General features: G+C 31.4%; 2 protein-coding genes across 3 annotated transcripts; one reads left to right on the forward strand and one right to left on the reverse strand.

Moving 5' to 3' along the window:
- Nucleotides 1-1029: 1029 nt before the first annotated feature.
- Nucleotides 1030-19697, forward strand: LOC127735284 (dynein axonemal assembly factor 4-like). The gene is made up of 11 exons (XM_052245410.1): nt 1030-1307; nt 4289-4439; nt 5583-5716; nt 6489-6599; nt 7073-7154; nt 8144-8271; nt 8892-8992; nt 10296-10376; nt 11093-11165; nt 12195-12300; nt 18421-19697. Exons 1-11 carry the CDS (start codon nt 1185-1187, stop codon nt 18525-18527), a joined length of 1197 nt encoding a protein of 398 aa, XP_052101370.1. The 5' UTR covers nt 1030-1184; the 3' UTR covers nt 18528-19697.
- Nucleotides 19687-27522, reverse strand: LOC127735286 (peptidylglycine alpha-hydroxylating monooxygenase-like). 2 transcript variants are annotated; one of them, XM_052245412.1, is made up of 12 exons: nt 27427-27522; nt 26898-26952; nt 25974-26061; nt 25696-25808; nt 25426-25503; nt 24922-24970; nt 23982-24046; nt 23537-23620; nt 22450-22526; nt 21666-21719; nt 20278-20327; nt 19687-19913 (listed from the first exon to the last, which is right to left on the reverse strand). In XM_052245412.1, the coding sequence occupies exons 1-12, from the start codon at nt 27448-27450 to the stop codon at nt 19715-19717; spliced, it is 936 nt and encodes a 311-aa protein (XP_052101372.1). In that variant the 5' UTR covers nt 27451-27522; the 3' UTR covers nt 19687-19714. The 2 variants fall into 2 exon arrangements, with proteins under 2 accessions (XP_052101372.1, XP_052101373.1); XM_052245413.1 differs by having other exon boundaries at nt 27413-27514.
- Nucleotides 27523-27618: the final 96 nt, after the last annotated feature.

Consider the following 27618-nt stretch of genomic DNA (forward strand, 5'->3'; position numbering starts at 1 on the left):
TAAGTGTATAGATGTTTCTAAATTTGTACCACATTTTACAAAAAGAAATTTTCTTCAAAATAAATTTTTTTGGAAAGGGGGATGGGGGTGGTAAAAAAAAATTTTTTTTGGGGGTGGGCAATTTTTTTTCCTCAAAAGAAAATTCTCTTCAAATATTTTTTTTTTTGGAAGGGGGGAGGGGGGGGGGGGGGGGTAAAAATAATTTTTTTTTGGGGGGTCAATTTTTTGTTCCTCAAGATTTAAGAAATTGTCAATTTTCCAAAGAAAAAACTTGGGGGTCACAATTTATTTTGCTAATTCTTTGTATATAGTCTGAAAACAGATTTACTAAGTATTGCGCAACAGCACAATGTATGTATTGCACAACAGCAAGAAATCTGCAATTGAATATAAATTCAAATCATACAACCAATTTCACGTTCTTTGACTACATTTATTCTGTGTCAGAAACATATGTGTCAAATATTTAATTACAATCCAAATTCAGACCTGTATCAAGCTTGAATATTGTGTCCATTTTTGCCCCAACTGTTCAGGGTTTGACCTCTGCAGTCGTATCCAGCTGCGCTTGGTGAAACAGTTTATTTATATATATTGCCAGTTATTCTAAAGATAATTTAACATTTAAACTTTTTCTCTATTCTTTTTTTTCAGAATCTTTTTCGCCATTCCTTACTTTTCTGTAGTTTTTGCCCATTTTTCATAATTTTCTATTCTGTAAAACCCATCCAGACTCTCATTATTTGACCCCCCGAAATGGCAAATATAGGAAAACTATACAAACCTTCCAAAAGTATGATAATTTTATTGATAAAAGGAGAGCTAATTATACAATTGGAAATTCTAGTACAGGAAGGTCACAAGCTAAATGTGTCGGCGAGCGGATTGATCGATTGTGACGACAACTTCGACATGGAGCCTCTGGTTTTCTGGAAGCATCTTTTTTGACACTTCACAACGTGCTTTTGTTTACATCGTTAACCCAAATCGTTCACAACACGTTTTTCGATTGGACAACTGTTTATTTACAGTATTACAGTTGATTTCATTGGTTATTGAAACTGTCATGGAGGATACCTGTTAGCAGACTTCGTGTTTATTCTTGTAGTATTAGTTTCACTGTCAGTACTCCATCATCTTTTAATATTCACACGAAACTGTTCTTGCAGAAGACAAAAGCCATTATGCCGTTATTAATCAGAGATTACACGTGGGAAGAAACAGAGAAAATGATGTTTATCACCGTTCCATTGAAAGGTGTCCGTGCCAACAAAGTTGATTTGTTGTCATCGGAGGAATTTATTAAGGTTTGATTTAAATTTAGCACACATGTATACTTAATAGAAATATTGCAAATATCTGAGGCAGGTGCGACCAGTAATCCTTTTGAGATTCTGTGTCCGGAGCGATTTCTGATTATTAAGCAGACTTGCCCCCCCCCCCCCCCATAACACCCCTATATACATGTACCTATTATATTAACACAAGGTTCCCAACCCCCATATTTGAGAGATGTCTCTCGGTCAAGAAATTCCTTTATATTTTGATTCTATGGTTGACTATCCCACTGAAACTTGTTATGTATAAGTTAACTACAAAATGATGTACCACACGTTTTTGGAATCATTCAAAGAAAGCCTTCGAATTCCAAGTAGGTCAACCGTAAATTATTTCGTCTTCTCACAGCGAAATGGCACAGGAAACATTATGTGTAATTTTAATCAGATTGTAACTACTGTTCAACTGCTAAAGGTAAGATGTTTCCAAAATGTTAACAGATTCTGATAAGGATAAGTATGTCTTCTCTAACCTGGTTCTAGAATCTAGAATGGTGCTGAAGGAGTAAAAGACACAGGTTTAAGGTTAGGTAGTTGGTTAACAATTTTGTGAATAGAGGTAAAAGGTCCTGATAAAGAGATCATATGTGCAGCTAAATCACAAAATCGCAAAGGAGTCGGAATCCCCAAAAGGTTAAGGTTAAGATCTGATTATATGCAATTCTTGGCTAAAGGAAAGCAGTATTTGTTTTCTTTGAAAACAAAAATTGTGTTCTAAACTTAATGAATAAAAGGAGTGTAAAATTAATCAGATGTTATCAAGGACCTGTGAACAATGCCTGTCATTTTACTTCTTCGTGTGAAAGTTATCAATTCACATTTAGGCCAACTAAAATTAATTAGTAGATTTTCATCCAATTTTTTTTTTAAAATGGGGCGGGTGGGAGGATTTCATTTTTTAATTTTTATTTCCTCCTAAACAAATTTGTGACGTGTTATTCATATACAAGGGTAATAATAAACTTATATCATGTAAGGAATTCTACATTATTTTTTAAATTCTTAAATTAATATTTCTGATTGGCAATTACTGTTCTACATGTACATGTTATTGCCGATTTAGAAACCTATTTTTAGTAAATAGCAAAAATGTGGAGAAATGTCCTCTTTAAGACTATATTTATAGCTAACGAGATCAAATTTATTTTGCTTTTTAAGCTATGATTTGTAGTGCCAATAAAATGAAGCATATGCATTGGTATGCAACACAAATATTACGAATACAGAGTGAAATGAAAACTCAAACTGTGTTGAAAATACTAGGGTTGATGCTTTTAAGATTCTTGTGCAAGATGCAAACATAATACAATGTAAAACATGAACTGAACCAAAAAGAAGTTGTTTATTGACTCTATTGAGGGGCTTGGGACAGAGGGTGTTTGCTGTTTGTCAACAAAAATGACAGCCTTTGGGTAAGTCTAAGGGCTTGCTATAATACATTTTGTACGTTGGCCGACTCTTTGTACTCAATATACATGGGTCATAAATCGCACAAGTTCGTAATTGTGTCAATAACTTTATTCCAGTCATGTTTTTGTACCAATGTGTTCCACGTTTCTTGCGCTTCGGATATCATTCACAGTCCAAATTTCCTGACTCAAAGTCATTGTATAAATAGAAAAATCCATGGTTTCCATAGTAATCAATCTATATTCTCAGAAGATAATATTGTCTTCATTAAGCAGAAGAATATGTAGACTTGTATTACTAGAAGAAATACGAAAACCTAAATTTGAAACTGGAAGTTTTGAATGAAACGAAATTATCGGCGGTTACCGGTAACGGAAATGAACAGAATCCGGAAAAAATCGTAAATTTTAAAAAATCAAAAAAATCAGAGCAGGACGATTTCAGAGGGGCGGGCGGGGATAAAAATCTATCAACTAATTTTAATTGGCCTTACAAACATAGTATCGTGAGTTTAATTTTGATTTTGTGCCACTTGATTTTCCCTGAACATTTCATCAAAGATACATGTACCAGGCTCAAAATAGTGTACACCAGACGTGCATTTGCCTACAAAAGACTTATCAGACAGCAGGGGTCACCACACCAGGCAAAGTGAGCAACTAGGACTTCCCACTTCGCTCTAGAGAAGCTCCAGGGAGAAGTTTATGTCGCCCTCGATTTTCAGTAAAATTCCCCAATCGCCTCATGATTTTTGAGAAATTCTCGATCCAAACAGTGACACTCAAAAAAGAAAAACTATATAATTTTGTTCAATATTAAATCATTAAAGACTCATTTTACTACATAAACAAATGGAAGAAATTCAAAATATTTTAACAACTTATATTATTTAAAGCTTCCATCTGAGCCTCAGGCAATACCAGAGAAATCTGCAGAGACTAATATTGCAAAATGCACATAAATTGAAGACTGACTGAAAAATTTATGATTCATTAATCTCAGATTTCTCTAACTAAACCAAAAACATTAACCAGGAATTGTTACAGATTGTATTTGTATTTCCTTAATGCATGCCATCATGCTTTTTGCTTTCATATTTATCATAATTCATCAAGATGACTCTCCTACCTTGACAGGAAAGGATTGCTGTGCATATAATTATTAATGATTTTAGTTGATTGATATCAATATTGATTTTTTTACTGTTATAATCATGAGGACTCTTGTCTCCTATTAATTTTTCTCTTCAATCATTTTTATAAAAAGAATCACCATTTTAACAATATGTTTATGTACTGTCTTGATATTTTGCTGTTACATAATGTTTGGAAAGAAAATCTTAATAAACAAAGTTGAATGAAAAGTAAATTTAGCTTTTTTATCAAAAATATTTTTATTGAGAAGAAGGAAACTATCCTGACTATGATTCATTCTAAAGGTTTGCATACTGAATGATTAAATAATTTAGTAAATATAGGAGATTTAGAAAGATTTTATAAAAGGAACAAAGATTTAAGAAAATGTAATTTTGATAATTCTAGGTCAGTTTTCCACCATATTTATTCGAGTGTCTATTATACGCACCAGTGGACGACCAAACAAGTACAGCTCAAATAGGAAATGGGGCTGTAGTGTTTAAACTGAAGAAACAGGAACCTGGAATGTGGTACCAGCTCTCAAAAGATGAAATCGGTAAAAATAATAGTACATGTGTGCAATATGATGAAAATGCAGGTTCTGTGTCCACAAATTGCTTACAAGGATCTGACAACTTCACAAGGCTCTGATTTTCTATCTGATCTAAAGACCATTTTTTTAATCCTCTGGTTTTAGTGGAATGTTGGGTACCATAAAAAAATTTGGATGCAGATTTTCAATTGATTTGTGGATATATAGTTATACTTGTATTGGTAGTTAAGAAAATAGTCCAGTGTTCTCTCATGAATCGAGATTTTGTTTTTTTCTTCTAGACATTCCAATATAAGTTTTCAAAGGTCATCATTCTTTATCAAAAATCTGAGGCACATTTTGGAAAAGCCTTTAGCTTCAATTGTTATATTTATTTATATATAATAGGTTTTCAATGATCGTCAATTATACCACCTTATCATGCTTGCAAAGAAAGTCACTGAAGATAGACTTAGGCATGCTTTTTCAAGTTTCTGAATAGGTCAGTTTAAGAGGAATCACAAATTGTAAGTCCGCACCAAATGGCATCTTAAGAATAGCACAAAACTGAAAATCAATTAACGATGAAGGAATTGTAATCATGGTAATCATAAAATTTTGAAAGTTACACAAAATTTATCATAACATAAGATTTTGAAAGTTTCAAAATTTATCATATCATAAGATTTTGAAAGTTTCAAAATTTATCATAACATAAGATTTTGAAAGATAAAAAATATCATACTATGATACATCAAATGATGTTCTTAACACTTGATAGAAGGTCTTCAATAAAATGATTTGTATAGCTTATGGATTCTCAATATTGACATTGTTCAAGCAATATTATTATGAATACTTCACATAACAGTGTCCTCCACACCATTCCATGAAATTCTTTAGATAAATTATACCATCACATCCATAACAAAATCTATAAAAAATCATTTAAATATCATCACATTCAAGCAATATAGATTCACATTACCACAAAGATAAAAGGCCCTTGGAGGAACAATATAAAATGGTCAAAATGGTTTGACTCTTCTATTAAAATAATTTGACAAGAATTTCTGCATAATCATTCACACATCTGACTTATAAAGTTGTTGAGTATCCCTTTCATCTTTACTTGAATTGATTATATATTTCACATTTTAATTTCAGTTGATAAACAACTTATAAAACAGAAGAAAGAGGAAGCCATTCAAAAGAATCAGGAGAGGGCAGTACAGGAAAGGAAAGATAAGGCAGAGAAAAAGAGGGCATCAGAAAAATATACAGTTAATGAAATGATGAAGGTAGGGATAATAGTCTATGTACCTCCCTCATATGAACTAAAAGTATCCTTTAATGAAAAATAAAAGTTAAAAATAATACATAAAAGGAGGCTACATGTGTATATGTAAGGATCAGTCATGTCACTAGTCATAGTTGTTAAAAACCAACCCCATCATTGTCATGTCACTAGAAAATAAAATTTAGCTGTAGAAAGTTTAAATGATTTTACATTTAAATTAATTGTCTTCCATAAAAATTTCTGTAAAATTTCTTAATAATTTTCTTTGACAGTTGAGTCAAAACAGTTTGACCATTTAAGGTAAATACATTTCTATTTATTTTGGATGTTTATTTCAATAATCATCATTATTTTATAAATATGAAATATGAACTTCATTTACATTATATTAGAATTATTGAAATGTCATGAAATACAATAAATTTGGGTGGATTTCCTGAGAGACGATAGATGAAACCTAGTCAAAATATGTTATGTTTAAATAGTGTCAACAGTTTTGGAAATTTGTTTGAAAATTATACACTGGAATTACGGCTGATAATTACATTCCAATGACTAAAATTTTTATAAAATCTTCTAGACATGTCATTTCAACTTAGTTTAATCATGTTAATAATGATGTGTTTAGATAAAGGGCAACATTGAACTACAATTTAAATTTATGTATGTGAGGGCCAGTAGTAATAATGGAACTGATATCATTGTGATGAGAGGTTTGGAACACAGCAAACATAATCTATATACACTGATAGATCATCATATTTTATTTGCAGATAGAAGATGATGAAAGGGAGAGAATTAACAATATAAAAGAATATGAAAGGAAAAAAGCCACAGAGGAGTTAGAAAGATGGAAAGAAGAACAAAGAGAAATGGCTGAGGAGGTTTGTAATTTTAGAACTTGGTTTTGATTTTGTTTAAGCTTAAATACCTCAAAGTTGATATGGCTAGTTAAAGTAAAAATACCTTCAAATATTTATTTTTGAAAAAAGCTAACTATAATGAATGAAATGGTATGGCATAGGCTATAAATGTTTATTATCAGCTGATAATTGATACTCAATTGTTTCCTTGTCACAACCTGTTTATTGAATTAATAAAATCTGATGTGTTTGGAATGCAAAAATCTGATGTCAAAACCAGATGATCACAAATTTTTTTGTGCTTGTTTCTTGCACCATAATGAATTATTTTTCACCATGACTATATTTTTTTGCTAATTACGAAAGTGGTGGCCAACAGCAGAAACCTTGAATTTACAATTATGATCTGCTATTGTTATTCTTTTGTCTTGGTACAAAACTGAAATTTATGATCAAAAATAGATTTGTGATATATCTCTTTATGACTAATTTAGGAAAAACAAAGAATATTGGAGGAGAAAATGGCAGAAGAGGCAAGAAAGAGAGAAGAGGAAAGAAAACAGAGAAAAAAGAAAGGTAGTTTGATAGTAGAATGCTGTGCTTTTCACATGATAGTCATATGAACACTTAAAGAATGACAGGTTTTTTTTGGGTCTTATTTGAAAGCAATTCGTACCTTTTCTTTCTGTCTGAAATTTTGCGAGAATATTTAACAAATGATGGAATATATTCTGTTTACTTTTTGCCATTAAATAGAAAAAGGTGGTATTGATTCTGCAATTCAGTAATTTTTGCAAGGTTTTTATTAATGTGTTATAATGCATTTGGAGGAGTATCTCAATGATAAGAACTGGCATTCTGATATCTGATACATATATCTGTATGCAGCTTTCCCTAATATCACAATGATGAATCTCACATTTTTGTCCATTCTTAAAAAATAACAATAATTTCTGAGTTTACAGTATACAACAGTGCTTAAATTGGAGGATTAGAAGAATAAAGCTATTGACTGTTAACTATATTTTATGTTTTTTTTTCACTATAAAAATACTTTAGATAGTAAACATAGTTTCAGCTTGTTTAACACTTGGCTATTACTATAGACTATGTTAGTCAAAGATAAATCCTGGGAATTTTTTCAAGTTTGTTTTTTAACTGTCCTGGATTTTTAATGTTAAATACATTTTGATATGGTTTTCTGAATTGGTAAATGATAACCATATTAAGTGTTAATCATGCTGTAACTTGCTTTAAAATCTTTCAGAAAATTGTTCTGAAAGTTTAAAACAGGTGAAAGCTGGATTCAAATTTAAAGCCTTTTTAGTTATTTGGAAAGTTTCCATTCAAAGGAAAGACTGTATTTTTTCTCATAATCAAACGCATAGATAGAATTATAATTTCAGACTGCTAGTCTCACAACTGAAGTATTTTTAGTAACTGTATCAAAAATGTCTTTGTATGAATTTGAAAAGAAAAAAATACTGATTTTTATGTTATTTTTTAAGCTGAGTTAAACATACTTCTCACAAATTGATATGAGGAATTATTCCAAATGTTTTCAGGAAAAAATATATTTGAAGAATCAGCTGAAGGAGTACCAAGGAGGGAGGTTGGTAAAATTGAAGTGAAGTTTACAAAAAGGGTATTTCCTACAGCTGCCAGGGAATCACAGACTCCACAAGAAGAAGAGGTAAATAGTAAAAACAAAAATCAGAAGCTAGTGATCCAGATTAACTCTTTATGTTTTGTTTTATGTTATACCACTGTCAACTATCTGAAATATAATAAAAAGTGCATTTGCAAAAATAATTTCACTTTGATATTTACAGCTGACATTTTATTGAATGCAAGCAAGCTGAGACCAGGTTTTTGACCTAATACATGTTCAAACCTCCATTTTTATAATGCATATGTTATTGAGAAAATCTGCATTTCTTTTTTTTTAAGTTTTTTATGTGAAATGTTCATATTTGAAAAAAATTTGAATGTCAGGGCTTGTAATTGAAAGTTATTATCCCATCGCAGTAGGCAATCAACACATTTTTCAAGCTTTCGTTTATCCATTTTGGTTGAATTTTGAAGATAAATGTGAGAGTAAATGTTAATGAGACAGCAAACCAACCACCACATAGATTCACCAAAGATAAATATAGAGGTCACTGTATGACCTGCTATGATTGTGTTTATAATTTGTTCTCTAACATTTATAATTTGTTTACAGTTATAAATGGTTGTTTGTCTGAATTTTCCATTGTATTGAATAAATAAGAAATAAATAAATCAACCCTGTGTATTGTTTTCCATTTGCAGTGGTTGCAGAAACAAGCTGATGCAAGGAAGGCATTAGAGGTGGAGGATTCAGATTTAACTGAAGAAGAAAAGAATCCATTATTCATGAGAGATAAGGCAAAGTAAGCTTATTCACACAAATGGTAACATATTTAAGTCAAATTAGGAGCTCAAGTTGGCTCTGACCTTTGGGCTCCTGAAAATGCTGCAAATAACAAATTTGATGTTTTTCTGATTCATGACCAATTGGTGGTATATTTTTATACGACCACAAAAAAATTTGTCGTCGTCGTCAGAAGACACATTGGTTTCCGGACAATAACTTTAGTTAAAGTGAATGGATCTCTATGAAATTTTTTAAGAAGGTTCAATACCACAAAAGGAAGGTTGGGATTGATTTTGGGGATGATGGTCCCAACCGTTTAGGAATTAGGGGCCAAAAACAAGCATTTTTCTAGTTTCAAGAAAATAACTTGTGTATAAGTATTTCGATTGCTCTGAAACTGTACCACAATGTTTAATACCACAAGTAGAAGGTTGGGATTCATTTTAGGGGTTATGGGGTCAACAGTTTAGGAATTAAGGGCCAAAAAGGGGCCAAAAACAAGCATTTTTCTAGTTTCTAGACAATAACTTGTGTGTAAGTGTATGGATCTCTCTGACAATGTACCACAAGGTTCTATATAACAAAGGGAAGGCTGGGATTGAGTTGGGGGTTAATTGCCTCAAACATGCAGGAATTAGGGGCCAAAAACAAGCATTTTTCTAGTTTCCAGACAATAACTTGTGTGTAAGTGTATGGATCTCTCTGAAATTGTACTACAAGGTTCCATATAACAAAGGAAAGGCTGGGATTGAGTTTTAGGGTTATTTCTCCAAGGGGGGTTTCAAAAAGTTTGGGGGGGGGGATTTTTTTCCCATTTTTATTTTTCAAAATTTTTTAAATTTCGAAATTTTGAAAAGTTTCAAGAAGAAATCTTCAATTGCACAGTATTGTGCAATGGATTTATAAGATCATTGACCACATTTATTTTGTGTCAGAAACCTATATTATGTCAAAAATTTGATCACAATCCAATTTCAGACAGTATCAAGCTTGAATATTGTGTCCAAATTTGCCACAACTGTTCAGGGTTCGACCTCTACGGTCGTATCAGGCTGCGCTCAGCGAAGCATTTTATTGTTAGTTCAATAAGAAATTTTTGCAATGTACCACATCAGAAAATTTGAGCTCTTTATTTACAACTACAAGTAAATGATATTTTGTATTTGATGGTCTTATCAACAAAGTCATTATAGAAATCTGCATTTAAAATTATTGTTTGATCAAAAGGTAATTAGAAAAAGTTATATCAAATAACTGCTTTAATATCAGTTGGTTTGTATTGAAAAGTAATTATTTTGTGCTTGTTTATTATTTTGTAGTGAGTTTTTCAAATCTGGTAATTACCAAGCAGCAGTAAATGCCTATACTACAGCACTCAGATATAGTCCAAAGATGCCAGCGTATCCTTTATACAATGTCATAATCACATGTTAATTTATATTAAAACTTTTATAGAAGTTTTAACCTTATGGATAACATTTTTTCAGTGTGATAGTCATTGCTTTTAAAATTGTTGTTTTTGCCAGCCATGGCTAAATTTTGACAAAAGAACTGGTTTCCCAAATTGGAAAGGAATGGAAACTGAGTTATACAGAAAAATTTGTCATTTTTACCACCATGCTGTAAAACAATTTATGTTTGCCAGCTGTATGTTGATAGAGCCATAATGCCACTGAAAAGTTAATGACCATTTAAAATGTTTTCACAGAAGTTGTTGTCTATTTCTAAAACACTGTTTATGAAATCGTTGCTACTCATATGAAATTCATTTATACACTCGAGCAATTTTGGTTTAACATGCACAATATTTTGATATATTATTATTGTGTATATTCTAACTAATTTGATTCATTTAGAAAGAGTCACATGTTCAACAATATTTTCAAAGGTAGACTGAAAACAGCAGATAGAAAGTGATATTGCATGGTTATTTTTAGAATTTCCATGCACACTGCCATTGATTTGAAAAGATTTTGTGTAATTTAGAAATTCAATGCATATAAACCGAATGAAGTGATTTTATTTTCAGACAACAGATATATTTAACAAGATATATAACTTTGATTGCACATATTAAATGTTCCACTGTCATGTATAATCCTTAACATATACTTAGATTATATTCAAATAGAGCAGCATGTCATTTAAAACTAAGAAACTTTTTCAAGACCATAGAAGATTGTTCAAAGGTATGTGTCCCTTATTTCAGATCAATTTATTACTTGATTATAACCTCTATTTAGCTGATAATATTATGATACCCCATTCAAGTAAAGCATGCTGTATATGCAGATTCTAGTGAAATAGTCAAATTTGTGGTGTATGGGAGGCAACTCTTGATATTCATCTCATTTATAGTCGTAGGAAAAACATTGGTTTTAAGAATAATGCTGTTGCACGTGAATGCTTAAAAGGAAAAATTTAGGAAAATTCCCATGTTTTCACAACTTTTACATAACATTTTAAAAACTATGTTTGAGCCAGTTACCATGTGTGTAATTCAAGTTTGTTTTTTTTTATGTCTGGTAAATGTAGCTTATTTGAAAGATGATTTAATTTAAAGAGACAAAGCTTAAAGCTTTGTCTCTATAACTTGATGATATGCGTATAAACATTTTCACTGACTTTAAAAAGTACTTTTTTCCATTTTATAAATGGTTCTTTTCACAACTGTATGTGTGACCTCATTACTCAAAGACATTGCTGAAAAAGCATGACAATCAGGAATTGTCCGTCTCAAAAAAATTCTAAAATATAATTATTCCCTTTTCTGCTGCCAAGCGATAACTGTAAAGGCTACAGAAATTGGAACGAAGTGTTTCAGATTCTTGTAAGTAACATGCGAACACCGTTTGGTTGCATTGCTTTAACAAGTGATTAAAATTGTGTGTAACTTTCCCAGAATCTCCAATTTATAATTATATTGTGCACTTCTTGTTCTCCGAAACATGGATTGTTCTATAGGTGCAAAAGGGGTAAGCACTTTATATCCACAACTCTTCCACAGCCACTGACTTTTTCAGTGCAACATTTTTTAATTTCAGAATCTCACTTAAAAAATGCAGCTGTGCAACCAATATTTTATTTTAATCAAAATGATTTTTCATGGATTTAAAAAGCAAAATATGAAATTTGCCATGTCTATACAATGGGAGCAGCATTGTTGCTCACAGTGCATCTGTTTACTAATTTGAAATATCAATTTCTTATTATTAAAGGCAATTGACTTACTTCATCCACCAGTCCCTCAGAATGCTGCCAGTAGATTAAAAGCCTTGATTAGAAAAGGAACAGCTTTCTGTCAGCTCGAGTTGTATGTTGAAGGTAAGTGTTCCTTGATGTATAGCAAAAGTATTAGTTATTTCATTTTCTAGATCGTTTAAAGGAAAGTGTAGGGACTGTAGAAAAGTCAGATTGATTAATATGAAAATGGATTTTGTTTAAAAGAAATGAAATGACCATTTTTTAAATTGAGTTGTATATTTCCTTCCTTAATGAAGTCACAGAGGTTAGACATGGGCGTGTTGTTTCTGGTTTCAAAGTTTGTGATTAGGTTAATTTATAGGGAACCACTTATGTTCATTAATATTTGGTATGCAGTTGTATTAGCATTGGCAAATTTAATTTTCACAGATATTATTAAGACCTGCACCTTCAGTCATGGAACATTGACTTTGAATGTTTTGCATATAAGAATAAGAAGATATGGTATGCATGCCAATGAGACATAAAATTGAGAATGGAAATGGGGAATATGTCAAAGAGACAACCCGACCAAAGAGCAGACAACAGCCGAAGGCCACCAATGGGTCTTCAATGCAGCGAGAAAATCCCGCACCCGGAGGTGGTTCTCAGCTGGCCCCTAAATAAAATTGTGTGCTAGTTCAGTGAAAATGGACATCACACTAAACTCCAAAACATATAAATGAACTAAATTTAAAAAACATACTAGACTAACAAAGGTCAGAGGCTCCTGACTTGGGACAGCACAAAAATGCGGCGGGGTTAAACATGTTTTGTGAGATCTCAACCCTCCCCCTATACCTCTAGCCAATGTATGATAAAGAAACACATAGCAATATGCACAGTAAAACTCAGTATAATAGAAGTCTGAGTCCGATGTCAGAATAGGTAACAAAAGAAACTAAGCAAAATGACAATGATACATAAATGAACAAAGGACTACTAGCAGTTACTGACATGCCAGCTCCAGACCTCAATTAAACTAATTGAAAGATTATGTCTTCATCATATGAAAATCAAGTACAATCCCTCCCGTTAGGGGTTAAGTATCATACCATCATAAAATATATGAGAAGAACATACTGTAAATTCAGAAATTAATGCGAGGTTTTTATTATTGCGAAAAATGCGACAGAGTTGTAAACGCAATAATTTAAACTCGCATTTTGAAATATTTTATATGAATTAAACAATTTTTTCTCAAAATCGTAAAAATTAAAATCGCATTTAAGTCTAAAATGACAAAATCGCAATAATAAATGCACGCAATAATTTCTGAATTTACAGTAAACCGTATCATGCCAACAACTGGTTTTAGAATAAATGTGTTTTATTTCCAATGCAAAGACCCTATGGGTGAATCAATATTAATACCAAAATATGCAATCCTTAATGACTTGACAACAGTATCGTAACTATATCCTTTCCGAATAAGTCTGTTTAAAGGTTTGGTTAGCTTTTGAGGTAAATGCCCACATTTTTGTGGTTTGTAAAGAATATTACCATAAAATATTGGATGTGAAATACCTGAACGTATAAGATGTCTGCATGTTGATTTATATCTACGAATGATGTCCTTGTACCGATGATAAAATTTAGTAAATGTTTTGACTAGTTTGTGATATCGAAAACCCAGGTGTAATAATTTTCCAGTAATACAGAGATTTCTTTTGTTGAAATCAAATACGTTGATACATACACGAGCGAATCGAACAAGTTGAGATATATAAACACCATAAGATGGCGACAAGGGACATCACCATCTAAAAATGGATAATTAACAATAGGAAATGAAAAATCATCACCAGAGACTAAAATGATGATGAAGGTTATGCAAGACAAAAAACCGAAATATATAAACAGATGTCTGACAGACCAATGTCTTGTCAGCATCTAATGAATGTGATTTGTTAGTTTTGTGATTTTTATACGACCACAAAAAAATTTTGTGGTCGTATATTGGTATGACGTTGGCGTCGTCGTCGTCGTCCGGCGTCGTCGTCCAAAGACACATTGGTTTTCGCACTCTAACTTTAGTTTAAGTGAATGGATCTTTTTGAAATTTGACCATAAGGTTAAATACCACAAAAGGAAGGTTGGGATTGATTTTGGGGGTTATGGTACCAACAGTTAAGGAATTAGGGGCCAAAAAGGGGCCAAAAATAAGCATTTTCTAGTTTCCAGACAATAACTGTGGAACGGTGTATGGATCTCTCTGAAATTATACTACAAGTTTCCATACCACAAAGGGATGGTTAGGATTTGCTTTGGGGGGTTATGGCTCAAACCGTTTAGGAATTAGGGGCAAAAAAGGGGGAAAAACAAGGTTGTCCTGGTTAATGGACAAATACTTTAGTACAAAACATAATTTAAAGCAGTGTAAGGGAGATAAATCAAATACATCATTGAAATTATCTCCCTTACACTGCTTTTAAATTATGTATAAAGTAATGGTTAATGAACAATAAAGATAATTTAAAACAGTGTAAGGGAGGTAATCCAAATACAATGTTTTGGTTACTTCCCTTACACTGCTTTTAAATTATGTTTAAAGAAATGCATATTTATAAAGGAAGACCAGTAAAAATATCTGCAAATGTTGCATCTTTTTTTTTACAAAAAAAATCCATATGAAAGATTTGACACTATATTTTTTATTCTATTATAAAATAGATTAAGTTAGCACTATGGTAAATTTAAATGGGTAATTATGGTTGCCAACTCCATTGGAAATTTGAATTGAGATTATGACCATATCTTGAGGGAAAGAATTTTTTGGGGGAAAAAAGGGGGGGGGGATAAAAAGAAATTGTGGGGGGGTCAATTTTTTTCTCATTTCAGATTTCAAGTTAAAAAGAATTATTCTTCAAATATTATTTTTTTTTCAAATTTCAAATATTGAAAAATTTCAAGAAGTAATCTTTAATTGCACAGTATGGCGCATTAGATTTGTAAAATCTTTGATCACATTTATTTATTTGTTATGCCGAATCTAACAGGGTATTTAGATTTTTAATTTTGGGTCCAGTTTTCAAATTGGTCTACATTAAGGTCCAAAGGGTCCAAAATTAAACTTTGTTTGATTTTAGCAAAAATTGAATATATGAGGTTCTTTGATATGCTGAATCTAAACATGTATTTAGATTTTTGATTTTTGGCCCAGTTTTCAAGTTGGTCCAAATTGGGGTCCAAAATTAAACTTTGTTTGATTTCAACAAAAATTGAATATATGGGGTTCTTTGATATGCTGAATCTAACCATGTATTTAGATTTTTTATTTGTGGACCCCGTTATCAAATTGGTTCATATTGAGGTCAAAAGGGTCCAAAATTAAACTTTGTTTGATTTCATCTAAAATTTAATTATTGAGGTTCTTTGATATTCAAAATCTAACCGTGTATTTAGATTTTTAATTTTGGGTCCTGTTTTTTAAATTGGTCTACATTAAGGTCCAAAGGGTCCAAAATTAAACTTAGTTTGATTTTAACAAAAATTGAATTCTTGGGGTTCTTTGATATGCTGAATCTAAACATGTGTTTAGATTTTTTATTATGGGCCCAGTTTTCAAGTTGGTCCAAGATAGGGTCCAGTATTTAAACTTTGTTTGATTTCAACAAAAATTGAATATATGGGGTTCTTTGATATGCTGAATCTAAACATGTATTTAGATTTTTGATTATGGGCCCAGTTTTCAAGTTGGTCCAAATTGGGGTCCAAAATTAAACTTTGTTTGATTTCAACAAAAATTGAATATATGAGGTTCTTTGATATGCTGAATCTAACCATGTATTTAGATTTTTTTATTTGTAGGCCCTGCTATCAAATTGGTTCATATTGAGGTCAAAAGGGTCCAAAATTAAACTTTGTTTGATTTCATCAAAAATTGAATTATTGGGGTTCTTTGATATGCCAAATCTTACCGTGTTTTTAGATTTTTAATTTGGGTCCCGTTTTTTAAATTGGTCTTCATTGAGGTCCAAAGGGTCCAAAATTAAACTTAGTTTGATTTTAACAAAAATTGAATTCTTGGGGTTCTTTGATATGCTGAATCTAAACATGTGTTTAGATTTTTGATTATGGGCCCAGTTTTCAAGTTGGTCCAAGTTGGGGTCCAAAATTAAACTTTTTTTGATTTCAACAAAAATTGAATATATGGGGTTCTTTGATATGCTGAATCTAACCATGAATTTAGATTTTTATTTGTGGGCCCCGCTATCAAATTGGTTCATATTGAGGTCAAAAGGGTCCAAAATTAAACTTTGTTTGATTTCATCAAAAATTGAATTATTGGGGTTCTTTGATATTCCAAATCTTACCATGTATTTAGATTTTTAATTTTAAGTCCCGTTTTTTAAATTGGTCTACATTAAGGCCTAAAGGGTCCAAAATTAAACTTAGTTTGATTTTAGTAAAAATTGAAATCATTGGGGTTCTTTGATATGCTGAATCTAAACATGTGTTTAGATTTTTGATTATGGGCCCAGTTTTCAAGTTTGTCCAAGTTGGGGTCCAAAATTAAACTTTGTTTGATTTTAACAAAAAATGAATATATGGGGTTCTTTGATATGCTGAATCTAACCATGTATTTTGATTTTGGACATTGGACCATAATAGGTAAATTAAAAAAATTCAAGTTCTTAGACCACATTCTTTCTGTGTCAGAAACCTATGCTGTGTCAAATATTTAATAACAATCCAAATTCAGAGCTGTATCAAGCTTGAATGTTGTGTCCATACTTGCCCTAACTGTTCAGGGTTCGACCTCTGCGGTCGTATCAAGCTGCGCCCCAGCGAAGCATTTTATTAGCATAGTTCAAATGTTAAAGTATTTCCATCTTAATTTCACCATTTACATATAAGAATAACAGAAAAATATACAGGTGAGACCTAACTCCTGTGTCAACAGTTAATTATGAAATACTGTCTCTTATATTGAAATTTGCAAGGTTGATTTTTATGCCCCACCTACGATAGTAGTAGGGGCATTATGTTTTCTGGTCTGTGCGTCCATTTGTCCGTCCGTCCGTTGTGTCCCGCTTCAGGTTAAAGTTTTTGGTCAAGGTAGTTTTTGATGAAGTTGAAGTCCAATCAACTTGAAACTTAATACACATGTCTCTATGATATGATCTTTCTAATTTTAATGCCAAATTAGAGTTTTGACCCCAGTTTCACGGTCCACTAAACATAGAAAATGATAGTGCGAGTGGGGCATCCGTGTACTATGGACACATTCTTGTTTAAACCTGAAATACTGTAGAATACCACTTTCAAAACACTTTTTTCGACAGTTAAAACACATTGTAAAAATTAAATGGAAAATTAACTTTGATTGATTAAAATTTGGTTCTGTTAGAACATTGTGTTATATATATATATGGATATGCAAATACATTGGGCCAAATAGAAAAGAAGAATTAATTACAGTTGATTAAGCCTTTGTTATTATCTGATTATAAACAAATACAATGGAATGATTTCCTTACACTAAGACTGATACAGAAATAGTCTTGTTATAATTTACCAGCAATAAAAATGACTTGTGCACTTAAATATAGAATAACCATACATTGTCTGGAAATATAAACTTTATTTGTACAAGTCTTAGAAACAGGTAGAAAGCAAGGCTTTGCCGAGCATTTCTTACCTGTTTTGAGCCGAGTACAAATAAAATTTATATTTCAAGACAAATTATGGTTATTTTTTTTTATATACTGCATTCCTACAACTGTTCCAAATGAAATATTTAGGGTAAAAACCATCATAATAAATTTGGAGCGAATGACGTACAAAATCTGTGAAACTGTATTTGTAATGACGTCATAAATAAAACTCAACTGAAATGCATTGTCAACGTCGTAAACAAGGTGATATACGGACAAATGATTATACACTATATAAGTTATTGTACATGAAGTGTATGCAGGCATCTGTGGGTTTCTGATCTCCACAATAATTTCAAGTTGCAACCCTTAACAGTTGACTGTTGCGCAATTATAATTGTCCATTCTTTAAATTTACAAATTTTTGTCTGGGTATAAAGGTTTCTAAAAACTATTTGCTAATTAGCTTTAATATGCAGTTGTAGTCAGTATGGAATTACTAGTACTACAAAAAAATGATAGTTTGAATTATTGTCATGCTATAAATCCAATAAATTAAATCAGTTTACAATTTCTAAAGGTCATAATATATTTATTACAGGTTTACAGGATTATGAATGTGCACTGAAAATTGATCCAAACAATGAACAATTAAAGGCTGATGCAGAAAAAATCAGACAGATTATACAGAGTAGTACGGGAAGCTGAAAATAAAAACATTTAGTTTTTAAAGTATACCGGAGATGTTCAGTCAATAAGGCATATTAAAGTTAAGGACCAACAACCGAAGTTAAAGACCAACAACTAAAGTTGAAGACCAATATCCAGATTAATATTTCCAAAAACATGATGGCAGTGTTTAATTGTTTCAGTATAGTACTGAAAGAATTGATTTTGATGAAACATTTTTGCTATTGATTTGAGATAGGGAATATAAAAATAGTGTATATGACCAAATGAAACGTTGCAGGGACGAAAATGTTATTCATTGCAGGGAATTTTTTATAATGTATATGAAAAACATTAAATCGACATCTATGAAATTTAATTACAACTTTTTTTTAATTGATTATGATATGTTGTATTGACAATGAAAGCTCACATTCCTGTATATTTGTTCAGAATTGTTGAATCACAGTCTGGTCACTAAACTACATCAGTCTATTAGGGACTGGTAGCTGCTTTGTATTAATCCTTCTACAATTCTTGTGTTATACAATAACTCAATTTATCCTCATTTATCCAAAAAATTATATGATTTGAGAAAATAAGCTTTTAATGATCTTCTGATGGCTTTATTCAGAGTAACATGAATTGATGCATGAATGTACCCAAAACTAGTATAAAAATAAGAAGATGTGGTATAATTGCCATTGAGACAGGCTCCTGACTTGGGACAGGCACATACAGAATGTGGCAGGGTTTAACATGTTTTTGTTCATATATCACAATACAAACATTTATTGTTGTATACACAAATTGATTGTTCATTCTTTCATTTTTTCATTTATTCGTTCACACTTTAATTTCAGAAATTGTTGTAATGTTGTTATTATTGTAGAAAGTAGAAGTTGTGACCAGATAGGTTTTGTTGAATATAAATACCATCACTTAAATTTGGATTGAATTATTTGTATGCAGCATCTCCTGATATCATAATTATCAAATCTAGCATTTTTGTCCATTGTTTTCAACAATCACAGTAATTGAAACAAATATATACATCAAACACTGGTTAGTTGAAATAATCATTCCGTCCAAATATTTGTATTGATTTTTTACAGTTTTGCTATACATTGAATTATTTGTTATGTTGCATATTGTTTTTATTTATTTATTTTATACATTTCAATGAAATAAATCTGAATACAATTGAAATTTTATTTATTGAATTTTTATACAGCATATGGGTCAGTCCTTTCAAAATTTGGCAGTCCAACTATTGAGCTGATATTCTGTGGTAAAATAGATAAGTAGTCTTTGAGATGGAAACTATTGTGATCTCTGAAGCACATTCTCTCATCTTTTATATCCTCTTGTCTGGATGTATAATACATTATGTAGAAATTACACATCTCATCTCTGTTTGTTGGTCTGTTGAAAGAAATAGAAATGTAGAGAGTTCATTATGTCATAAACATATCAATTCTAAGCAATTGAATTCATTTGAAGTGGTATTCCTGAGCCATCCGACAATAAAAATCTTGTGTATTTTTATTACATTTATTGCTTTATTAGCTTTAAAAAAAAACGGAGAAAATTCATATGCAGAAAATTATATCACTTTATTAGAGAAATACGAGTTATGAATGACAATGAGACAGCTACCCATTCAAAAGGTTTTATAACTTCTGATAGAAAAAAATGTGGTTGTGGAATGCAATAATAATTGGTTAATTTATATATGTTCCATGTTAGTTTTAAAGTCTAAAGTTGTTCAATACTTATAAATCCTTACCCTATATTTGTAGCAAATTTTCTTTGACTGCTCATGGTACAGCGAGATATCTAAAATATTTCATGTAAATTAAATTCATAGATATGACATAAAAAGCCTTATTTCGATATATCAGTATAAGAAAGAAATTTTGACAAGTACAAATATACATATGAATGCATTGAGATATTGTGTTCATTCAAAGAGACCATAACCACACATCACAAAAAAACCAAAAGACATTTGGAGGTCAGTACACAATAGGCATTATATAGATTAGACCGTTGGTTTTCCCGTTTGAATGGTTTTACACTAGTAATTTTTGGGGCCCATTATAGCTTGCTGTTCGGTGTGAGCCAAGGCTCGGTTTTGAAGACTGTACTTTGACCTATAATGGTTTACTTTTATAAATTTTGACTTGGATGGAGAGTTGTCTCATTGACACTCATACCACATCTTCTTATATCTATGTGTCTATACCATATGTCACACACTGAATCACATTAAGTATATCTTGTGAACAAATTTAACAAAGACAACCAAGACCTGCATTTAACATCACATTGTAAAAGAAGAGGAATATTCCTTTACAGAATGCAGATGTAAGATAAAGAATAATAATAATAACAGTAAAAGAGGGACGAAAGATACCAGAGGGACAGTCAAACTCATAGATCGAAAACAAACTGACAACGCCATGGCCAAAAATAAAAAGACAAACAGACAAATAATAGTACAGATGACTCAACATAGAAAACTAAAGACTAAGCAACATGAACCCCACCAAAAACTGGGGTTGATCTCAGGTGCTCCTGAAGGGTAAGCAGATCCTGCTAAACATGTGGCACCCGTCGTGTTGCTTATGTTATTACAAATTCGGTAAATAGTCTAATTCGGTAGGTCACATTCGTGAAAAGGGAAGGATATTGTAGTTACGACATAAGGATCATATCCGATATCATCTGTGAAACGGTTATTCCATAATGGTCAACCAACTTGTGATGGCGTCCGTAAAATTTATGAAGGGATGATTTCAACTTCCCCATTTGGAACTCTTAGTTTAATAGCTTCCTTGTGAGCAGCAATCCTCTATCAAGGAAATCATGATAGGAAATACAAGCCTGGGAATATCGTATCCCCATACATATATACTCCGTATGCAAGCCTGCTGGAATGTTGCTACATAGAAATGGAAAGTTCACAATTGGGAAGCTGAAATCATCTCTTTTGTCATAAAGTTTTGTTTTCAACCGACCCTCATTGTCAATTTCTAGATGTAAGTCAAGATATGAGGCAGACTTAACTGTATCTGTAGTATCCTTTATCTCTAGTTCGATGGGATAGATTCGTTCAACATAAATTATATCAAAAAATATCCATGAAATACAGTTAATGATGGACTTATTTACCAATAAATCTCCAGTTGTAATATTCATGTTTGGTTCTGCTACATCATAAAAAGTCTGCAAGTATAAATAGGTCAGACTGAATCTAAGCATTTTAAGCATTGAGTATTAAGAACTGCTATTACATAAAGACATCAACAATTACTAGGGTAATCATTTAACAACTTTTTAAGAACCAGGAATATTTACCACAATGTCATCCAGTTTATGTTTATACAGTAAAGCAAAATAACAAATGCAAACGTTAAGACTTGTATTGCATTTAATTATCTGATACATGTGGTGAATATGAAAATATAAGATCTGATACTTTAATGTGTGTCCTTATTATTATTTTGGTAATATTTAAATACCAAAATTTGAATATTAAGGTGTCTGAATGTTACTCTTAAGGATTTTTGCAACTATTTCCACAAAATCAAAATTGTATTCTACCCTATAAATTGCTGATTAAAACAATTTGGTTAAACATAACATTATTGCAAATTTTGCATGTTTTTTAAAATATTTTTCACCAGAGGACGTCTACAAACTGCAATTTTGAGCCATCTTTAAACATTAACAATTCAGCTACAAATTCAGAAAAAAACAGCATTATGTCATTACAACTGCAAAGTGGCCATATTAGCTGTGATTTTTAAAAAAAATTTAAGAGCGAAGATCATTTTGTAATTGATTCAAGTGTGAAGTATTTTCAGGGGAAATTGGCCCTATTCAATATATCTTTTTAATTATAAATATAACTTGACTATTTGAAGTAGAAATCAAAATCTGGTGCAAATATTACCTGAGGAAGCTGAGGAGACATCCGTCCTATCTCTGTGTAGGTTCCATCCCTATATCTATAGCCTGATGTCACCACTCCTGAATTTATTAAGGATTCTGGTATGAAATGGCCATTTGGTCAATAGTGGAGATTTGTCTCATTGGCAATCATAGCACATCTTATTATTTTCATATTCAATATTGCACTTTTTCAATGACAAAAAGACTAAAGAGTGCAGTATGGCTTTAGAGATTGCATATTTAACAGTCATGAAAGTTCAAGTGAAAAATTGAATGATAATTATCAATGATAGATAAACTCTTTGAAATAGTTTTACTGTATTTAACAAAGTTGTTATCAACTCAATAAGGTGTTTTGCAAGGAATAATGCATAGGTATATAAAATGTTTTTAGTAATCAGTAGGTCAATCAAAATACAAAAAAAGGTTTTCAAGTATTCTCTTCAAAGGGAATCATGTTTTTATACGTCCGTTTACGGGACGTATTATGGTATACCGTTGTCCGTTCGTTCATCTGTCCGGTTTCTGTCCATCCGTCAGTTGTCATGTCGGACAATAACACAAAAACGCTTTAACCAATTTGCATAAAAATTTGGAGAATTGTTTATATCTATTGACATGAGCTCCCTTTCGATTTTTATAAATTTGAGATTTTACGTTTCGAGTTATGGGGTTTATTCATTAAAAAAGGGAGATTTTCCAGTTTTCTGACAATATCTCAAAAATGCTTTGAGCAGTTTTCATGAAACTTTACTGAATTGCTTGTATCTATTGACGTAAGCTCCCTTTCGATTTTTATAAAATTTCGATTTTATGTTTCCGAGTAATGGGATTTTATTCATAAAAAAGGGGGGATTTTCCAGTTTTCAGGACAATAACTCAAAAGTGCTTCGAGCAGTTTTCATGAAACTTTGGTGACTGTTTTTTATCTATTAAAATAACCTCCCTTTCGTTTTATTTATAAATTTCTGATATGACATTGAGGAGTTGTGGAACTTTATTCTTTGAAAAAGCGACGGGCATATCATGCGTTCATGGCGCAACTCTTTATTAAACTTTTTGATGCACTTAACTGTATTCCTACTTACCAAGATTATGTGAATGTGTTCTATAAGCTATAGGGTAGATAGTTTCTCTGGAGTCATAGTTACATCCACTATCAGCATGGAACTCTGGGACAGGGAGAAAAAAAATGTGCATGAAAATAAATTGTTTAGATTTTTGGTATAAAAATGTATTTTTTGTATGAACAAAATTATTTCTGTTATAGATATAAGTGCAACAAAGTCACATGAAACTCTGACAAAAATCCTCAGAATTTACATTTTATTAATCCTAATGTGGACTTAAAAATTAATATTGGTGTAAATAATGTAACAATTATTTTTTTTTATGTATACATGGTTGTCAAGCAAGTTATCAATAAAGCCTGAGACATAATATATTGACTATTAGTATATATTAGTATACTATCCCCATAAAAAGGTAAGTATTTCATCATAACATTAAGATGAGCATTACACGTTTACTTACCTTTGGTCATAGGTGGAATCTCACCAACTGTCCCAAGGATGTAATGTCCCACTTGGAGAGGTTGCCTGAAGTAATTAGACGTTTCAATTCATATATAAATATAGTTTGATGCCACAAGTTATCAAGGTCAAATAGTTGTTAGTATAAAAATCCAAAAGAATTTCACATTTTTCATGTCAGGGCCTTTTATAGCTGACTACGGTATGGGTTTTTCTCATTGTTGAAGGCCGTACAGTGACCTATAATTGCTTTTATCTTCGTCATTTGAACTCTGGTGGATAGTTGTCTCATTGACAATCATACAATATCTCTTTATTTTTATATGTCATCTTAAAATTGTTCTAATTAACACCCTCCATTCGAAAATATTGACAGAGTAACCATTGTTAACGTTGTGAATTTTATTTGACTCAAAAAGAATTATATTTGATAAATTTCAAATCTGCTAAATGCTTATAAAAAATTCTACAACGGAACTTAAAAACAAAATTAAATACTTTTTAAAACTTAATTGTGTAGTATCATTTCCAGTATTTAGATTGATTGATTGATTTGTTGTTGTTTGCTTTTTCGTCCAGTGGCAGTTATTTCATACATGTTCAGGACGAGATAAATATTCAGGTTCTACAATAGGAGTTCGACCAAGATGATTGGCGGGAATTTTGGAATACCACTAGAAAATGAGGTAATTTTGGAAAAGTATGGATATTAAGCCTTGCAACAGGTCACCCAAGGACCCCTCAAATAGTTGTTGCAAGGGTTCTTAATTTCCCCATTCTGATCTAAAGTAACTGCGAATTTATACATCATGCACAGCCAAGGGTTTTACTGCCGGTCGGAAGACCAAGGAATGACCAATTTTCTATACCCCAGTCAACCTTTTGGATTCCAGTATATAGAAATATCAGTACTAATAAATATGATTGGAGATTACGCATACTTATCGTGTGTCATCTCCAAATAGTAGCCTGAGTTATCTGTTTGACCAGCTGTAAAATATACTTAAATATTTTACTATTCCATTTAAAAAACCAAAATAGGGTACAAGAGGCTAACTACATGTCTGTGCAGATATTTGAAAATGTATATACATTTATGTGCCCGTGAGTTGTTAAACTTTCGGGCTTTTACTAATATGTTTGTCTCAAACATTTAAGGGTTATGTAATTTACATATTTCACGATGATTTTTTTTTTCGCTTTCAAATAAATTTTACTGTACTTTTTTGTTTGACTCTCAAGGTTTGAACATGAAGAATTTTGAATACGATATCAACTTTTGATAAATTCTTCGTCATCTTTTAATGTCAAATGAACACAGATATGTAACGAAATTTTTAATGCAGTGATTTTTTTATTTGAAAAAAATATGATGTTTGTATAACAATTCAAAAGAAACATATATAAGGTCCGGAAAACAAACTGATTTTACATACAAAACTTACGACTCAACTTGTCTTTGTAATGCAGGTTAATAAGTAAATAATTAATACCAGTCGTTCCTCCAACTCTATAACCAGTACCTTTATAAAACAAAATGACATGTATAGATCAGCACACATTTAAATACATAAAATCTCTGAAATAAAGAAAAAAAAACGAAATGTACCTTAACTACGTTACACCAGACCAATGACTAGGACACATTTGTAATTATTTCACTTCAATCCTGTCTTGCTTTCAGTGTTCATAATTATAATGTTACCCTAACTTACCAGAAGGTAGGGACCTAGGCTTTCCATCTAGTGCCCATGCATATATGATACGTGGAGGTCCGTGTTTACATATAGGCAGGCGATGGCCCTCTTCATTTTCTTCGCCACACGTCCTGTGTATTTAAAACAGAGATGCCACTGCTACTCAGAGAATAATAAAAACAAAAACAAACCCTTAAAATTTCACTTTGAATATTATCAATACGAATAGCACATCACGATGCTTACACATGAATTCAGAATTAAATGTACAATTACTAAAATATAAAAATACGTACCAGGACGGGAGATCAGAACCAGGTTCATCACATCCAAATAAGTTCATATGGTGTGCCACAGATTTTGAAGCTAAAGGTTCAAACCTCACTGGTGAAAATAAAATACAGTTTTTTTTTTTTATAGATTATGATTTATTAATCTATTTTAAGCAGATTTTGTTCAAAAGTTAAATTGTTTCCAACGTAAAGCAAGTATAAGGCATTTTACGACTGACAAACACTCAAAGATACAAATTTATTAAAGAAGTAAATTGCATGGACCTCGCTTTACGTTTGAACCGTTATTTAGTAAACTCTCTTTGAACATTACCAGGAACATAACAGATACAAATTCCGTACATCAAGTCCAAATCCCGACAGTTCTGAATGCATTTATTATTATCTAATAAAATATTGCATGAAATTTCTAAGTACGCCAAATGCATACATATTAAAATAAGGGGATGTGGCATGGTTGCAAATGTGACATTAATCTACCGGATATAAGCAACCATAGGTCACCAAAGAGCCTTCAACAATAAGCAAAACCCACATTGTATAATCAGCTATAAAAGGCCTCGAAATAATAAAATTTAAAACAATCTAAACGAGAAAACAAACAGTCTGATTTATCCTTTAAAAACAATAAACGAAGAACACATATGATAGACAACAACCAACAATTCAATTCAATTCAATTCAAAGTTTTATGTAACGTCAATATTCAATAAACGACAACCAATGAATTGCAGGCTCCTGAATATTAATCAGTTCACACACAACGGAGTCCTTTTCGCAGGGAGGGATAATAACGCCCTCTATTTATCTGTGTATATTCGTTGACTTATTTATTTACCTAAGATGCCATGCGGTATTCAATCATGGTAAATTTCATTTAAATAAAATAATAATCCTAATGGAGTGTTACCTTACAGGTTTACTTACATATATATGTCTCTCGTGGATCTAATTTAACTGCATGGCAGAGTAAGCTGTCGGGCTATAAGAAGAATGATTATTGTTAAATGTAAATCAAAACAAGTTTTATCAACATTTTGTTAAAAATTTCATTTAAAACAGTTTTTTTTTGTATTTGTATACTCAATATATGTAGTTTTCATGAATCAGTCTGGAAATTTGTCACATAAGTTACTTGTCATTGTTCATCTATATGATACGTGTCTCACTACAACCCACTAATGTCTGCACGTTTGACAGAAAATTCCTCTCTATTGAAAAAAAAATAATAAAACAATCTTCAACATTAAATATTCGTTCAATATACATGTATGTTATTCAAAGTTTTATTATTTTCACATGTTAATGCTGTCTAGTTCACATTTATTGATCTCGCTTAGTTCTTAGAAGTTCTGTTTAAATGTTGGTTCGACACTCCTCTAGTTTTTAACTTTTCAAATGTCAATATAAACTTTAAACGAAATATATAAAAATGAAAATACCTTTCCCTCCTTACCTTCTGTGGAACTACATTTGGCATCCGAATAGTAAGACCATATACATCATTTGTTTCTGTTACAACGGTCTGAATGATAAACAGAAATATAAATACTAAAACTTCACTACCGGACATGATAGTTATAACTGTGAAAGATAAGGGTAGTACGTCATAGATAATGAAAATAGTTATCATAAAATGTCAAAAGCT

The sequence above is a fragment of the Mytilus californianus genome, unplaced genomic scaffold (assembly GCF_021869535.1).
Source record: "Mytilus californianus isolate M0D057914Y unplaced genomic scaffold, xbMytCali1.0.p SCAF_3, whole genome shotgun sequence".
Classification (NCBI taxonomy): Eukaryota; Metazoa; Mollusca; class Bivalvia; order Mytilida; family Mytilidae; genus Mytilus; species Mytilus californianus.

Bases quoted from the DNA above. Each gene is read 5' to 3' on its own strand.
- LOC127735284 (XM_052245410.1), top strand. From the start codon at position 1,185: ATGCCGTTATTAATCAGAGATTACACGTGGGAAGAAACAGAGAAAATG. The intron at 4,440-5,582 runs GTAAAAATAATA...TTTTAATTTCAG, and splicing joins GCTCTCAAAAGATGAAATCG to TTGATAAACAACTTATAAAA. The intron at 12,301-18,420 runs GTAAGTGTTCCT...TATTTATTACAG, and splicing joins GCTCGAGTTGTATGTTGAAG to GTTTACAGGATTATGAATGT.
- LOC127735286 (XM_052245412.1), bottom strand. From the start codon at position 27,450: ATGCCAAATGTAGTTCCACAGAAG. The intron at 26,062-26,897 runs GTAAGTAAACCT...TATTTTCACCAG, and splicing joins TCCACGAGAGACATATATAT to TGAGGTTTGAACCTTTAGCT. The intron at 24,047-24,921 runs GTATGCGTAATC...TAATTACTTCAG, and splicing joins TTGGAGATGACACACGATAA to GCAACCTCTCCAAGTGGGAC.